At 45.1% G+C, this 14,341-nt stretch overlaps 1 protein-coding gene across 1 annotated transcript in view; it reads left to right on the top strand.

Moving 5' to 3' along the window:
- VAX2 (ventral anterior homeobox 2) overlaps positions 1-14,341 on the top strand; it is a 137,557-nt gene that overhangs the window by 94,909 nt on the left and 28,307 nt on the right. Inside the window, exon 2 of the mRNA XM_073611042.1 lies at positions 197-384. Within this exon, the coding sequence (XP_073467143.1) occupies positions 197-384 (188 nt within the window). The remainder of the gene's footprint in view (positions 1-196; positions 385-14,341) is intronic.

Raw genomic sequence — 14,341 nt, 5'->3', positions numbered from 1 at the left:
AGTCCTCAAAGGCATCCTTAAGCATTAGACAATAGACTTGGCCATGACCAGTAACAGCTCTGATAGGTTCCTTTTAAACCAATGAATAAGGGGTCCAGAGATAAGTCACCCCAACCTGCTCTGTTCTTCTCAGGTTGGTGGACAGCTTATTTAAATTACCTCTTCAGGTTCTCATATCTCTTATTTTTCTTTCTAGATGCCAAAGGGACGATCCGGGAGATTGTTCTACCGAAGGGTCTGGATCTTGACCGGCCAAAGCGCACAAGAACCTCCTTCACGGCGGAGCAGCTGTACCGGCTGGAGCTGGAATTCCAGAGGTGCCAGTACGTTGTCGGCAGGGAGAGGACTGAGCTGGCCAGGCAGCTTAATTTGTCCGAAACACAGGTAAGGAAACACAATCTGACACAAGAAGAAGTAGTGCAACTGTAGACCATTGCACACTATGCGACCACTATAGGGCCCTGAAGCACAGGGGGTCTGGTTATGTCTGACAGGTAAAGTCTTATGCAGGTAGCTTCAGCGTTTGGTGAATATCCATGGATTTAATGCATATATAGTTTGTTAACTTTACTGGAGATTTAACAATTGAGAAGTTTAGAGAGGGGGGCTGAATGGTTCTACTATGGGGGTCACGCCTCATATAGTCACACCCTTGTTCAGAACCCCAAATAAATTGTTTGCTTAGAACAAATCCATCTGTGGGCGGGGTCATCTGTGTCCGTGCACACAGGTGTACCTTTTTGGCACGGAGCATGCTCATTAGTGTCCGGGACCAGGCGGAGATTGCGGTCATGTGAAAAATCTAACATTAAGGCAGTTCCCTGATATAGAGATGAGTCTTCACTGTGTGCAGTAATAAAATGCAGAGTTCCTCTGAAAGGCATCTTGTCCCATGTCACTGTACACTGTAATTTATATGTTTCTATTATGAAGGACATGCTCAGCCTGCACCCACTCCACCAGTCCAGCGCACCTCTTGTACCTCACTCCCAGTAACAGAATGGGGTCAGGCCAAGGACCTAGTGTGAACCTCATGCATGCCCTCACTTGACTCCTTCCTTTTCGTACCTCGTAACCAGGCCATAAGTCTCTGTAATATGGGTCCGGATCTGGTTGCTATTGAATACTGACCACTAGAGAGTATAGTATCTAGAAGTATGTAATGAAAAAAATGTGCTGATAGAAAGAGAAGGAAAGTTCTCATCCCCAGCATCTCTTCAGATATGCATTCTCCTTGCGTGGGCCTCTAATTTCTTGATTGATCCCTGCAAATAAATAGCCAAGGGAGTGCAGTGCTACCCCTGTAGGAGCCCCTGATTTTTACTTGGTTCTTTCCCAGACAGTGCAGAGGCCACCAGTCACACAAGCATTCGCTCTGGCTTCTAAAAACAGTCTAGGAGTTGTCTTTTTAAGGTTTATTGCATGTAGAATTTGGGATTAGGGTGGGGTGAGGGTACTCAAGGCACGCTGAAGAGTAACAGGAGGACACTCTTGACTAGATTAGACTAGGCTTTTCTGAATAGTCTAAAAGGAATAGCCAGAACTGGGACCCTGTAAGAGCTATCTGAGAAAGAGCTACTGCTGGCACTTACCTTTCAAAAGAGCACATAGTTACTTGGACCCTGAGCTCAGGTCAGTACTCAAATTGTCACAGGATAGCCAGATGCCTCCTTCCAGTATCCACTGGACACTCTTCAATGAGGGAGAAATTATTGCCCACAATGCCACAGGACAGCTAGACTCACTGGGCAGTCTTCTGTGAGATCTCCAGAACAAATCCTTAGCTCCAAGAAGATTTAGAAATAGGTCCCCCCAGCTGTGCTACAGCTGGGACCTTGATTAATATTAGTTTGAATCAGTAGAACTGCTGCAGGGTGGGGGCATCCACCCCCCACCCAACCGGGTGGAATCCCTCCAACAGGAAGACCCTGCTCTTCTAAAGCGCATACAAATTATGTTCCCCTCAGCCACCTACTGGGCAAACCTCCCCAGGGATTGGCTGCAGCACAATAAATATTCATACTGCCCATTTGCCTTGCCCAATCTCCTATGTTCCAGAAGCCTCTAGAAAGCAAAGGGAGAGAAATCAAACCTGCAGCCTGTGAGATCCAGAACGGTCAAAAGAAATCAATAACTGTTCCACTGAATACAGAGGAGCCAAAAAGGAAAACATTTACTTAACATCCTAACAACTTGCTACAGGAGCATAGATACACAATTTTACCAAAAATATTGGGACGCCTGCCTTTACACGCACGTGAACTTTAATGGCATCCCAGTCAATATTGAGTTGGCCCACCCTTTGCAGCTATAACAGCTTCAACTCTTCTGGGAAGGCTGTCCACAAGGTTTAGGAGTGTGTCTATGGGAATGTTTGACCATTCTTCCAGAAGCGCATTTGTGAGGTCAGGCACTGATGTTGGACGATAAAGCCTGGCTCGCAGTCTCCACTCTAATTCATCCCAGGTTGAGATCAGGACTTTGTGCAGACCAGTCAAGTTCTTCCACCCCAAACTCGCTCATCCATGTCTTTATATTAATTCCATAATTCATAAGCAGTCATAACTGTTCCCACAAGGTTAGGAGCATGAAATTGTCTAAAATGTCTTGGTATGCTGGCGCCTTCAGAGTTCTCTTCACTGGAACTAAGGGGCCAAGCCCAACCCCTTGAAAACAACCCCACACCATAATCCCACCTCCACCAAATGATTTGGACCAGTGCACAAAGCAAGGCCCAAAGTTCATGTGTGTGTAAAGGCAGGTGCCCCAATACTTTTGACAATATAGTGTATATAAATGGAAGCCAGGTATGTATTTCTACATTTAATTCTACGTTTAATTCTGTATGCAGAAAGCCCATATCTTGCATATGACTTTGTCTAGAAACAGAAGTGAGTTTGCACGGGCCAGACATTTGTCTCAATACAGCTCTCAAAGGACCACAGGAGAAAGAATTACGGTATCTTTAGAGACTTGCGTAGACCTACTGAATGCGCTAATAGCCCAGTTATTCATTAACGTTCAACCTCCGTTAATGGTTTACACACGGGAATTGCGGAGGAGATTACTGTGTTGTGCCCCTGCATGTGTTGAGTGCTAATCAGCGCTTTAATGTGACTTGCATGAAAATAGTAATCAGGATTTATCAAGTAGTGCTTTAGCGTGTTCACTAGGTAAAAGCTGCACAGGAAAGGGAAGAAAAGATTAAATAAAAACATAGCGGTAATCGGATCAGTAGCTTTCAGCATCAGGAAATCTTATGGAGCAGCGCGGCGGATGAAGTGAGGATGATGCAATGGGGGTTAGCTGGTGTTACACTGGGGTTGGGGCCAGAAGTTATCTGGTTCAGTTTTAAAGGGGTGCATAGTGTTTTTGTACATTATTTATTAGGATAAGGAGAAAAAAATTAAAAAATAATTGTAAAGGTATTTTTTTTCTCGAGTAATTTATACAGTGCTTGTCACTCCAGAAGCCTCAAAGCTGGTAGGAGGTGTGGCAACCATTTTGGGCACGCTCGGTAGTTTATCACACTAGTGACAATTTATTTTTTAGACAAGAGCCAATTAACCTATCAGCATGTCTTTGGAGTGTGAAAGGAACCCAAGCAACCTCAATGCAGATGGAGGACCCCAGTGCTAAAATACAGAAGTGATATCCACTAAACTACTGCTCTGGCCATGAAATAGTACATTTCATGTATTACAATATTACATTTTTATTTTTAGCCAGGAGATTGAGATGTTATCTACTTGAAGCCTGGTATAAAATGCCTGGTGTTTACAGAGCTCAGTAGCCCAATCTGTAAATTACACACAAACTCATCTCAGTGACCCATTGCTTATCGATTGACTCAGTCTGAGTTTTCAATCAGACAAATTCAGCCTCAAGACAGGCTGCTAATACTGTGCTGTTTCTTTAGCTAACTGAGAGTTATTTTGGAATCCTGTGTCATGTATTAAATGTTTATTTGTAAAACAAAGCATGTATGTACATCGGTGAAAAGGCATAGAATGTGACGTCACCATCTTACCTCTCCATCTCATTCAACCAGAGAATGCTTTCATTGAGAAAATGCCCTTGCCAAGGCCTCCTTGTGTATTCACAATGCAGTAGGGCAGCTATTCAGCATGGAACACATTTGCCTACTACAGTGAATTCCAGCATTTACAAGGATCCTATAGGTAGGGCATATACAGTACATACTGACATTGGTCTAAGCTTTTTCATTTTTTCAATGTATTGTCCAGGCTGCTCTACACTGGCTATTCACAGGCGCGATCCCACTACTGATCGGCATGGGGGTTTTGACCTGCTCAGTTTCTGACCTGGGCCGGTTCACCCCTTTTTATTTTTTTGGATGAGCAGAGCTGGGGGTTACTACTGCGTGAGAGATCAGCAGAGCTGGGGGTTACTACTAAATAGGGGATCAGCAGAGCTGGGGGTTACTACTGAGCAGGGGCTAAGCAGAGCTGAGGGTACTACTGAGCGAGGGGTTCAGCAAATCTGGGGATACTACTGAGTGGGGCATCAGCAGAACTACCCCTGTTCAGTAGATCCCTAGATCATTGGTACCCTCATTCAGAAGATCACCAGCTTATTAGTACCCTCATTCAGCAGATCCCCAGCTCAGTAGTACCACCACTCAGCAGATCCCTTGCTCATTATAACCCCTGTTCAGTAGATCTCCAGATCATTGGTACCCTCGTTCAGAAGATCCCCAGCTTATTAGTACCCTCATTCAGCAGATCCCCAACTCATTAATACCCCTGTTCTGTAGTTCCCCAGCTCATTGGTACCCTCGTTCAGCAGATCCACAAAACAAAAATTGCCATACCTGGAATTCTTTAGGGATTTTCTGGAAAAGCACTTCCTAGAGGTAGAACCATATTTTACATCAAAGTCTCTTTAAAGTAGAACCTTCTCTAGACAGCGGTAAATACTTGGAGGAGACAGTACCATGTGAAACAGCCCTTGCACAGGGTAAAAGACTCTTAGCGCGGAAAAAATTTAAAGTCAGGGAAATAGCATCAAACATTCAACCCAAGGGACTCATGCATCCCTGTGTGACTTATTATATGGACCTAGGCCCCAATGTTTTCCTTCCTAGGTGCTTAAGCAGACCTTTTGATTAATCCATGACCAGCCTTAGTATAAGGAGAACATTTCTTAGACGCCCACTCAATGCTCTGAAGTCAGAGAAGGTAATGCTCGTAGACCTATACTACCAAAACTGGTGCACCATACAACAGAACTCAAGCAAGTAGAGGAAAATGGTTTAGTCTACTGGTTTTCTAACTTAAATGGTTTGCTCAGCATGGTGCCTCCATTTATAAATTGGTATAGTTGTGCTTTCCATTATTTTATTTTTCTTCAATCCATTTCTGTTTTTATGCACTTTTCTCCTCTAATCTATTATGCTGGAGATAATAAACATATTATTCATTTTTAAAGGAGCTATAGGGAGATGTGGAAATTGTCTGATGTCTCTGACCATCTCCTAGAGAGAATGTCTGCAGTCTCATACTATCTGCTGACCTTCTCCTGCAGCATGTCCACAGTCTCTAACCATCTCCTGGAGAATGTTCACAGTCTCTTACTATCTCCTGGAAAATGTACACTGTCTCTGACCATCTCCTAGAGCATGATCGCCATCCCTGACCATCTCTTGGAGCATGTTTGCAGTCTCTGACCATCTCCTGGCGAATGTGCAAAGTCTCTGGGCATCTATTGGAGCATTTCCACAGTCCCTGACCATCTCCTGAGACATGTCGTCAGCCTCTGACCATCTTCTGGAGCATGTTCTCAGTCTCTGGCCATTTCCTGGAGCATGTCAACAGTCTCTAACCATCTCCTGGAAAACTGTCCACAATCTCTGGGCATCTGCTGGGGCAGCTCCATAGTCTCTGACTATTTCCTAGAACATGAAATATGGAGGGGCAATTATGTTTATGGATCCAATGAACATATTGACTTTGTTGTGGATGTATCTTCTTTAACTCTTGAATGAATTGCCTAGCCTTGCATCTGCTCAGCCCTGCTACCTGTAACTCCACCAAAAATATCTACACTGCAGTTGATACTTGTGTCTGGGTATAATCAAGAGGCATTTTGAAGGAGCGTAGGCATGGCATCTGTATATATATGCGGTATATATACTGCATGTTCCACATGGATGGGTTAATAAACTCTTTTAGGTAACAAGTTCATGAAGAGATTGTGCAGAGGCATCTGCTCTCTGGATAGTGAGATGCAGCCAGGCGGACGCACAGTAAGTAGGTCGCTGACTGCAGACACAACGCCAGGCTCCTCCCCCTGCCCACACAACGTCAATGTATATATTTATCTTATATGAGTTAGTGCAATACATAAGGGATTTATGTCACTGTTACTTTGCAGTACAATTCTGCCTGCTGATAACGGTCTTAGCTCAGATCACTGTGATTATACCTACGTACGTAATAATTACACATACATATAAAGTATGGAAAAGCCATACTTTAGGCATTATGGGATAGGTCTTTATTACAGTCATGTGTGTTGGATATATTTATATTTTTATGTGGGTTTTTAGTCGGTACTCATTCTCTTCCTTTTTTTCTATCCCCCTCCCTTCCTCTCACTTTCCTTGGGCTACTGTACACAGTCGAGAGATCAGTTAAAGACGATTAGCATTTAGTGTGCATTTAAAATTTTTTCATTAAATTCAATGCATTAGAAATTTGCCAAGAGTATCTCAAATACCAATGTCCATCCTTCATTCCTTCCTTTCCTTCCTTTCTTCCTTCCTTCCTCCCCTACCTTCCACCTTCCTTTCCTTACATCCCCTCCTTTAACTTTCTCTATTCCTAACGGTGTCTATCGACATAAGATCTTAGTCTCCCATTATTTGCTGGATTGCACAAACAACTGTCTTTAAGGTGTCTACAGACATTGCCGGCCAATATGCCAGGGGAAAAGCAGTCAGGTCAGGAAGTCTTTTCTGAACACAACAGTTTTGCCCAAATAAGTTGGATCAAAGTATCTGCGGGGTGCCTCCTACTCTATGTTCTACATGGAAAACACTAATGGTTGTCCAACGTGATCATTTGTACTTATGGAATGTGCAGGCCAAGGATGGCCAGATGGTATCCGAAGCTTTACATCATTTCCTCTGTTTCTGCTTCTCTTCTGTCAGTACATCTACTTTTTCTTTTTCTCTCATTCTTTCTCCTGACTCTCTCTCTCCTTTACTTACTTCCCTCCCTGCCCTCCCTACCCAATTCCCTTTTCCCTCTCTCTTCATCTCTTCTCTCCCTACCCTTCCCAATTTTCCTCTCTTCCCCACTTTATTCTTTATCTCTTCTCTTCTCCGCTCTCCAATCGTCCTTACTTCTCCTCCCCACCTCCACCCTTCTTCTCCCTTCTCTTACCCACTCCTCAGTCTTCCTCTCTTCTTTTCCCCACTCCCAATCTTCGTTACTTCTCCTCCTCACTCCCACCCTAATCCTTTCCCTTCTCTTACCCACTCCTCAGTCTTCCTCTCTTCTTTTACCTACTCCCAATGCTTCTTACGTCTCCTCCTCACTCCCACCCTAATCCTTCTCTGTCCCCCACTTCCTAATCTTCCTTCTTTTCCCCACTCCCCATATGTCCTTAGTTCTCCACCCACCCTCAATTCATCTCCCTTTTCTTTCCCACTTCCCAATTTTTCTTACTTCTCCTCACCACCCAAATCCTTTTCCCTTCTGCCCACTCCCCAATCTTCCTTACTTCTCCTCTCCACCTCCAATTTCATTCCTTCTTCTTGCTCTTCCCCACATTCCAGTCATCCTTACTTATACTCCCCACCTCAGTCCTTTTCCCTTTTCTTCACCACTCCCTGTTCTTCCTTACTTCTCCTCCACTCCCCAATCATTCTTCTTCTCTTCTCCACTACCCAATCGTCCTTACTTCTACTCACCAACCCTTACCCCAGTTCTTCTCCCCCCCACTTCCACCTTAATCCTTCTCTCATGTCTTTTCCACTCCCAAATCTTACGTAGTTCTCCTCCCCATGTCCACCGTAATCCTTCTCTAATCTCTTCCCAGTCCGCCAATTTTTCCCCACTCTCGTCCTTAGCTCTCCTCCCCATTTTTTCTTACTTCTCCTTGCCACCCAAATTATTTTCCCTTCACCCAACTTCTCAATCTTCCTTACCCCCCCTCCCCCAATCCTTTTCCCTGCTCTTGCTTTCTTATACTTCCTCCATCCTTCTATCTTCTCTTCCCACTCCCCAATCTTCCTTACGTCTTCTCCCAACAGCAACCATTCTCCCTTTTCTTACCCACTACTGAATAGCATTCATCTTCTTCGTACTTCTACTTTATACCCACCACCCCAATTCACCCCCCTTCTCATTGGCTCTCCCCAATCTTCCTTATTTCCCCTCCTCAATTCCTAGCCCAATCTTTCTCCTTTCTCTTTCTCTCTACTTCTCACATTATTCCTCCCACCCTACCCTCCCCCCAGTACTCCTTTCTTTCTCCCTTCACCCCCTGTACCTATCCTCTTTCATCTCTTCTATACCCCACCAACCCCCCAACCCTTTTTCCTTCTCTTTCTCTCTGCCCCAATCTGTTTATCTTATCTTTTCCTCCCCAAATCTTCCCCATTCCTATACCAACATTTTTCATTTTCCTACCCCCCTCCCCCCAATCCTTCCCTTGCTCTGTACCATTAATCTTTCTGTCTTTTCCAGTCTTCTTCCCTTTTACATCAATATCCTTCCCTTCACTAGTCCCTCCAAATCTTTCTCTATACTCCCTACAATTTTTCTTCTTTTGCCTTCTAATTCTCCCCTCTCCTCAGCTGTCTAATCATGCTCCTTCCTTCCCACCCAAATATTCCATTATTCATCCCTTAAGTACTCCTGCAATCCACCCCTAATCTTCCTACCTCCTGTCTTCTTCTCTCTCTTTTTACCCCCCACCATTCCACAATTTTCTCTTTATCTCAACCACCAATTTTTTCCGTTATACACCCCATTCTTCCTCCCATATCCCTCTTTTTGACTCCTTCTATTTCACCCTTTTTTTCCCCTCTCCCCAATCATTCCCCCTTCTCTTTCTTTTTACCCCCCAATCTACTCCCCCCCCAATCATTTTAAGAACTCCCCCTTCAATCCTTCCTCCTCCTACCTGAATATTGCTCTTTCTTCTCCCCCCCCCCCCCGATCTTCAACTCAACTCCTTTGTCTTTCTTTCTACCTCCATTCACCTCCCTCAATCATTTTAACTTCTCTCTTGCCCCTGTATTGCTCCTCCCTCTCTTCTCCTTCCCCCAATTGTACTCCCTTCTCTTTTCTTCCAACCCCAATCACCCCCCCCAATCATTTAAATTTCTCTCTCTCCTTTTCTCCCTCCCTTCTTCTCCCCATCCTTACCAGTTTCCCATTTCTCTCCCTATAGTACAGCTCCACTCAAAAGGGTAAGCTGCCTCCTCAGCCCTCCGCTGCTACATTTGGCACCTTTTGTTTTTTTTTTTAGTTTGGCCCCCTCCTTTCCCCGCAGCTTTCTGGGATACTTTACATGTCCCAGAAGACTGCGGCCCATTCACAAAGTGCAGCGTGCTTCAAGCATGTGCAGTAGGAAAATGGCCGTGTAGCCGCAAGGCTTCATTGCCGGTTTCCCTTAATCAAGATGGCGGTGCCATTAATCAGCTCAGGTGAGGACATCGCTGGATGCCTGGACAGGTAAGTGACCTAATAATAAAAGTCTTTGTAGCTGCCTGGAGCTGCTCTTTAGCCTTTCTCCATTCTTTTCTCCACCGCCCAAATGTCCTTAGCTCTCGTCTCCTCCCCAATTTGTCTTCCTTTTCTTTCCCACTTCCCAATCTTTCTTACTTCTCTTCTCCATCCAAACCCAATTCCCCCCCCACAGCAATATATTTAATTTCTGCCTTACTCCCCCACACTCCCCAGTATTCCTTACTTCTCCTCTCCTTCACCCTAATCCTTCTCCCTTCTCTTCCTCACTCCTTAATCTTCCTCCCTTCTCCCCCCCCTCCTTATTTGCCTTTAGTTCTCCTCTCCACCCCTGTCCCCCACCCAATTCATCTCTCTTCTCTTCCCCACTTCCCAATCTTTCTTAGTTCTCTTCTCCACCCAAATACTTTTACTTTTTCCTTCTCTTTCCTTTTACCCCCAATACCCCTAATATCCCCCCCCCCCCACAGCAATATATTTATTTTAATTCCCCCCCCCCTACATTCCCCAATATCCCTTACTTCTCCCTCTCCTCCACCCTAATCCTTCTCCTCCCTTCTCTCCCTCACTCCTTAATCGTCTTCCCTTTCCCCTATTCCTTAATTGCATTTAGTTCTCCTCTCCCCCCCCAATTCATATCTCTTCTCTTGCCCACTTCTCAACCTTTTTCTTCTTCTCCCCAGCCAAACCCTTTTCTTCTTCCTTCTCTTTTTTTCTACCCCCAATATCCTCCCACAGCAATTATTTAAACTTTTCCACCCCACCCCCCTACTTTCCTGTCTTCCTCCCTCTTCCTTCTATCCTTCTCCCTTTATCCCCCCCCCCCTCTCTTTTTTTACCCCCAATTCCCCCTCTTTGCATTCATATTCCGTTCTCGCTCTCTCCCTTGCTCTCTATCTCCCTTCTCTTTCTCATTCACTTATTCTTATATGGTATATTGCAAAGGCAATTGCAAAGAAACTAGAAAGCTACATTTAAGCATTGTACCCTGTGTGTAAATATATATATCTCTTCCCATGCGTGCGATCATGTGTAAACACCTAAAACAGCCCTAACGATCAGGCCTTTCTCCGCGTCAAGGACACGTCGCTGCAGTTGCACACATCGTATCATGGTTTAATCCTCCAGCCGAAGGGGTGACAAGTGCACAGCTTAAGGCTTAAATGACTGAGGTCACCATCAGCACAGCCGAATAGATTTTCAAGTCTCAGGTCATCCATGGGGCACAGATGAGCCGGGTACAACGTGTGCGATGCGAGCAAGCTATAAAAAACATCTCCCGCTACTCGTGCCGGGCCTGATGATGCCTCGGGCACAAGTAAATCAATCAGGGGCCAGGAATCTCCTTACAAAAGCAGCACATGGCCACAGCGATAGGCCCCGGACTAAAAACCCAACGTACGTTAGACACCAGGCCGACGTGACTATGTATTCCCTTCCACCGGGCCATGCCGGCCATTTTGGATTTCCTAGCATGTTGCTGTTATTTGCTGGGTTTGAAAGTTGAAAATGTAAACTGTAGTTCAAAGTTCCCATTACTATGTGTTAGTGTCTTCTTATATCTGAAAATTCTTCTTTAATTTCTGGTTGTCATACTCAGCCTTTTTCAACCTTTGTTTGGTCTCTTTGTCACTTTAGAAGCTGCAAGTCCTCATCCCCCCACCCTTTTATATCAGAGTACTCAGCCCCCCACCCTTTTATATCAGAGTACTCCGCCCTCTACCCTTTTACATCAGAGTACTCAGCCCTCCACCCTTTTACATCAGAGTACTCAGCCCTCCATCCTTTTATATCAGGGTACTCAGCCCTCCTTCCTTTTACATCAGGGTACTCAGCCCTCCACCCTTTTATATCAGAGTACTTAGTCCTCCACCCTTTTACATCAGAGTCCTCAGCCTAAACCCTTTTACATTAGAGTCCTTAGCCCTCCAATCCTTTACATCAGAGTCCTCAGACCACCACCCTTTTACATCAGAAACCTTAGCCCTCCTCCCTTTTACATCAGAGTCCTCAGCCCCCCATCCTTTTACATCAGAGTACTCAGCCCACCACCCTTTTCCATCAGAGTCCTCAGCCCCCCACCCCTTTACATCAAAGTCCTCTGCCCTCCACCCTTTTACATCAGAGTCCTCAGCCCACCACCCTTTTACATCAGAGTCCTCAGCTCTCTATCATTTTATACCAGATTCCTCAGCCCTCCACCCTTTTACATCAGAGTTCTCAACCCTCCATCCTTTTACATCAGAGTCCTCAGCCCTCCACCCTTTTACATTAGAATCCTCAGCTCTCCACCCTTTTACATCAGACTACTCAGCCCTCCACCCTTTTACATTAGAGTCCTCAGCTCTCCACCCTTTTACATAAGAGCCCTCAACCCTCCACCCTTTTACAACAGAGTCCTTAGCCCACCATCCTTTTACATCAGAAACCTTATCCCTCCACCCTTTTACATCAGAGTCCTCAGCCCATCACCCTTTTACATCAGAGTCCTCAGCCCTCCACCCTTTTACATTAGAGTCCTCAACACTCCACCCTTTTACATCAGAGTCCTCAGCTCTCTATCATTTTATACCAGATTCCTCAGCCCTCCACCCTTTTACATCAGAGTTCTCAACCCTCCATCCTTTTACATCAGAGTCCTCAGCCCTCCACCCTTTTACATTAGAATCCTCAGCTCTCCACCCTTTTCCATCAGACTACTCAGCCCTCCACCCTTTTACATTAGAGTCCTCAGCTCTCCACCCTTTTACATAAGAGCCCTCAACCCTCCACTCTTTTACAACAGAGTCCTTAGCTCACCATCCTTTTACATCAGAAACCTTATCCCTCCACCCTTTTACATCAGAGTCCTCAGCCCACCACCCTTTTACATCAGAGTCCTCAGCCCTCCACCCTTTTACATTAGAGTCCTCAACACTCCATCCTTTTACATCAGAGTCCTCAGCCCTCCACCCTTTTACATTAGAGTCCTCAGCTCTCCAAACTTTTACATAAGAGCCCTCAATCCACCACCCTTTTACATCTGAGTCCTTAGCCCACCAACCTTTTACATCAGAAACCTTATCCCTCCACCCTTTTACATCAGAGTCCTCTGCTCTCCACCCTTTTACACCAGAGTCCTCAGCCCTACACCCTTTTACATTAGAGTCCTCAGCTCTCTGTCCTTTTTCATCAGACTACTCAGCCCTGCATCTTTTTACATTAGAGTTCTCAGTTTCCCCCTTTCACACCAGATTTCTTTATTTCATTTTGGATAGGAAGGGAGGGTTATAACCCCTGTCAGGTTTTTCCCATCTGTGTCCCATTGGGGAGATTTCCTGTCACTTCCTGTCCCATAGCCAAAATGGGAAGTGGGAAGAAACCCCTGCACATTAAGGGAACCCCTTGGGGCTTCCCTTTGAAGCATTAGAAGCTGCAACAAGTCATATAGAGTCTATCTCATTTCCTGGCTGGAGGACGCCCAGCATCATCTAGCTCTTTCCTCACCCAGCCTGACTGTCCCTGGCCCATTCTTTGAATTGGAGGCTCAGCATCACAAGGGGTCATGCAAGGAATTTTGATATCAAGGAATTTTGATATTTGCATAGCTCCTCCCAAGAGCCAGCCCACTTCTTGTAGCAGGGCTGAGGACTGTTGAGAGGAATGCTGACGCAGGGTGCTGTGATGTTTTCAGGAAGCTATGTACAGCATCCTGCTGGACCCTCCCACCAGCCATGATGTGCCTGCATTGTACAGAGAAGCACAGAGACCCAGTGATGAGTCTAAAATATTGTATGTAATCAAAATGGAAAGTTTTTTTAAAAAAATGCCACTTGGCTTATTGAGAGGGAGGGAGGAGCTAGGGAAGGCAAAATATCATATTAAAGTCCAGGCAGATATAGAAGACGAATGCATATCTGTAATCACAATACATTGATAAATGTAATTTTGTTTTTCAAAAGAAGCGTTATAAGTACCTGTTGCAGTCTCTGTACAACAGAGCTTAGCGTGGGGAAAAGAGAAGCAGCACAATGAGTAAAACAGGTTCATGTGTTGACAAAGATCATGCTGATAGGAGGACAGAGAGGTGAGTCCATCAGTTCTTTGTTTTTTCCTTTACCGTCCTGTCCCACGATGGGGGGGGAGGGGGGGGGTCGGGAGGAGACCTGTATGTGTAACCAAACTGCAGCAGAGAAAAATTAGGTCTCCTACCCTGCTGGACAAGGCAGTGCTCTGTGGCAAAGCTATGTAACTCTCAGGACTGGATAGACAGAAATACATCTATCTATATTTTATCTCTATGTATTTCATGTTTTTGTATTTATGTAATATTGTCTCCCCCATGTAAGCCATACAACACATTGCGCACGGTAAATTGCTGTTCTGCTATCTTCACATATAACCTGGTAAAGAAAAAAAAAAAAGCAAATGCTTGCAGAGAGAACAAGACAGCGGCCGGGCAGGCAGGGTTGGGGCTCGTGCGTTTGCAGTGGATGAAATATGGAAGGCTGAGGCAGGTGGCTCAGTTATAATAATAATTGAAATGGTCGCCAGCTGGGACAGCAAGCTGAGACATTTGCCTGTTTATAACAACAAGCCTTCGTTCCCTTGAATTGAATCCTGAAAAAAAAAAAAAAGAG

Source organism: Aquarana catesbeiana, linkage group LG01, assembly GCF_042186555.1.
Source record: "Aquarana catesbeiana isolate 2022-GZ linkage group LG01, ASM4218655v1, whole genome shotgun sequence".
NCBI classification, from domain to species: Eukaryota; Metazoa; Chordata; class Amphibia; order Anura; family Ranidae; genus Aquarana; species Aquarana catesbeiana.
The sequence above is the reverse complement of the archived record's forward strand: the minus strand, read 5'-3'. Positions and strand labels throughout refer to the sequence as shown.